Source organism: Micropterus dolomieu, unplaced genomic scaffold (assembly GCF_021292245.1).
Source record: "Micropterus dolomieu isolate WLL.071019.BEF.003 ecotype Adirondacks unplaced genomic scaffold, ASM2129224v1 contig_2293, whole genome shotgun sequence".
NCBI classification, from domain to species: domain Eukaryota; kingdom Metazoa; phylum Chordata; class Actinopteri; order Centrarchiformes; family Centrarchidae; genus Micropterus; species Micropterus dolomieu.
In genome coordinates, this window is record NW_025731283.1 from 1,315 (window position 1) to 3,816 (window position 2,502).

At 42.0% G+C, this 2,502-nt stretch overlaps 1 protein-coding gene across 1 annotated transcript; it reads left to right on the plus strand.

The window, feature by feature from the left end:
- Positions 1-339: 339 nt before the first annotated feature.
- On the plus strand, positions 340-2,496 carry LOC123964412 (protocadherin gamma-A11-like; the record flags this gene model as incomplete). Its single annotated transcript, XM_046041400.1, has 1 exon — positions 340-2,496. A coding segment is annotated over exon 1 (2,157 nt), but the record flags the coding sequence as incomplete, so codon positions are not given.
- Positions 2,497-2,502: the final 6 nt, after the last annotated feature.

Consider the following 2,502-nt stretch of genomic DNA (forward strand, 5'->3'; position numbering starts at 1 on the left):
TGCTTGGTGGTATTCAGTTATTATTAGAATTTAATCTGCCTATTTGTTGATATTCATTCGCTCGACTCTAAGGGACGCTGTTGGTCAGCTAAAAAAAATCTGAGCAGTGTTTTAGGCGGTGTCTTTCTGGATTCTACTCTGTGAGAAGTCTATATGTTTTAGAGAGTAAACGACGTGCGGTGGACGCAGATACACTGGGTTTGATTTGATGTTTTTCACTACTAGAGAAAGGAAACTGGAAATATAAATCGTTTTTATTCTCTTCTCTTGAATGACGTTGTTGTTAATAACTAAGAGAATTGTTTCGATAGTGTCATTTTATATCATTCATTTGATAACATGGATTTCAGAGAATTTTTCAACCGGAGTCTAAGATGGCGTTTGTGCAACAGACTGACGCCGCAAAGCCTTCTGTTTGTTCTCTTTCTCACTCATACTGTCACTGGTCAAATACGTTATTCAATTCCAGAAGAAATGAAGATGGGAGCCCTTATTGGTAATGTCGGATTGGATCTTGGAATAGATATGCAGAGGCTTCGTTCAGGTCGGGCCCGTATCGTGACTGGAGAAAGCATCCAGTACACCGAGCTGAAGACAGACAAAGGGACTTTGGTCGTGAATGAGAGAATAGACCGAGAGCAGCTTTGTGGAGACGTAATACCATGCAGCTTCAGCTTTGATTTGATTTTAGAAAACCCGATGGAGCTACACCACGTTACGGTCGAGGTATTGGACATTAATGATAATTCGCCTTCTTTTCATCAGCACGACATGCAGTTGACGATTGGAGAATCAGCAGCACCGGGAGCACGTTTTGTTTTGCCAACAGCCAATGATCCTGATGTAGGAGTCAATGGGCTTCAGGACTATAATTTATCTCCAAATGAAAATTTTATTTTAAAGAAGCATTCAAATTCTGATGGAAGAAAATATGCGGAGATGGTACTTGAGAAACCATTGGATAGAGAGCGACACCCCAGTCTGTCTCTGAAGCTGATAGCAGTTGACGGAGGGACGCCAAAGAAATCTGGCACTGTAAATATAGATATCACTGTCCTAGATGCTAACGATAATTCTCCTGTTTTCAATCAGTCAGTCTACAAGGCCACTGTTAGGGAAAATGCCGCAGGAGGGACCCATATTATCTCTGTGAATGCAACTGACGAAGATAGCGGATCATATGGTTTGATTTATTATTCTATTTCCAAAATGCAAGGTAGTATAGACAGTATATTCGAAATTAACAAGACAACGGGTGTGATATTTCTTTCGGGGCAGGTTGACTACGAAAAAGCAAAGAAATATGAAATACGCATTGAAGCAACAGACCAAGGAGCTTTAACAGACTCCAGTAAAGTCATAGTTGAGGTTATTGACGTGAATGATAACCCACCTGTCATAAATGTGATGTCATTCACCAGTCCTCTTTCAGAGGACTCTCCTCCTGGCACAACTATAGGCATTATGAATGTAAAAGACCTCGATTCGGGAGATAATGGACAAGTAAATTGTAGAACCGAACAAAGCGCACCTTTTAAGATTAAATCTAATTTAAGAAATTACTATACTTTGGTAACAGATACTGTATTAGATCGTGAAAGTGTTTCAGAGTATAACTTCACTGTAGTTGCAACAGATGAAGGAATGCCTCCTCTCTCAACAAAAAAAACATTTCATTTAAAGGTATCTGATGTGAATGATAATGCTCCAGTGTTTTCAGAAGGTGTTTACAATGCGTTTATCACAGAGAACAACTCTCCAGGTATTTCTGTTCTCACGGTCAGGGCTAAAGATCCCGATGAAAACCAAAACGCCCGCCTATCGTATATACTTGAAGATACTAACATCGGTGGATTTCCAGTTTCTGAATATGTTTCTATAAACTCAGAAAGCGGAGTGATCCATGCAGTGCGGTCATTTGATTATGAGCAAATCAAACAGCTGGTTTTCGTCGTCAAAGCGCAGGACGGAGGCTCCCCTCCACTCAGTAGCAACGTGACTGTGAAAATAATGATCCAGGACCAGAACGACAATCCACCTCAGGTTCTGTACCCAGTCCAGACTGGTGGCTCTCTGGTGGCTGAAATGGTGCCTCGTTCAGCAGATGTGGGCTATCTGGTCACTAAAGTGGTGGCTGTTGATGTGGACTCTGGACAGAATGCCTGGCTCTCCTATAAACTGCAGAAAGCCACAGACAGGGCGCTGTTTGAAGTGGGCTTACAGAATGGAGAAATAAGAACTATCCGCCAAGTGACTGATAAAGATGCTGTGAAACAAAGACTGACTGTTATAGTGGAGGACAACGGGCAGCCCTCTCGTTCAGCTACAGTCATTGTTAACGTGGCGGTGGCGGACAGCTTCCCTGAAGTGCTGTCGGAGTTCACTGACTTTACACACGACAAGGAGTACAATGACAACCTGACTTTTTACTTAGTGCTGGCTTTGGCTGTAGTTTCCTTCCTCTTCATCACGTGTTTAGTGGTTATTATATCAGTGAAAATC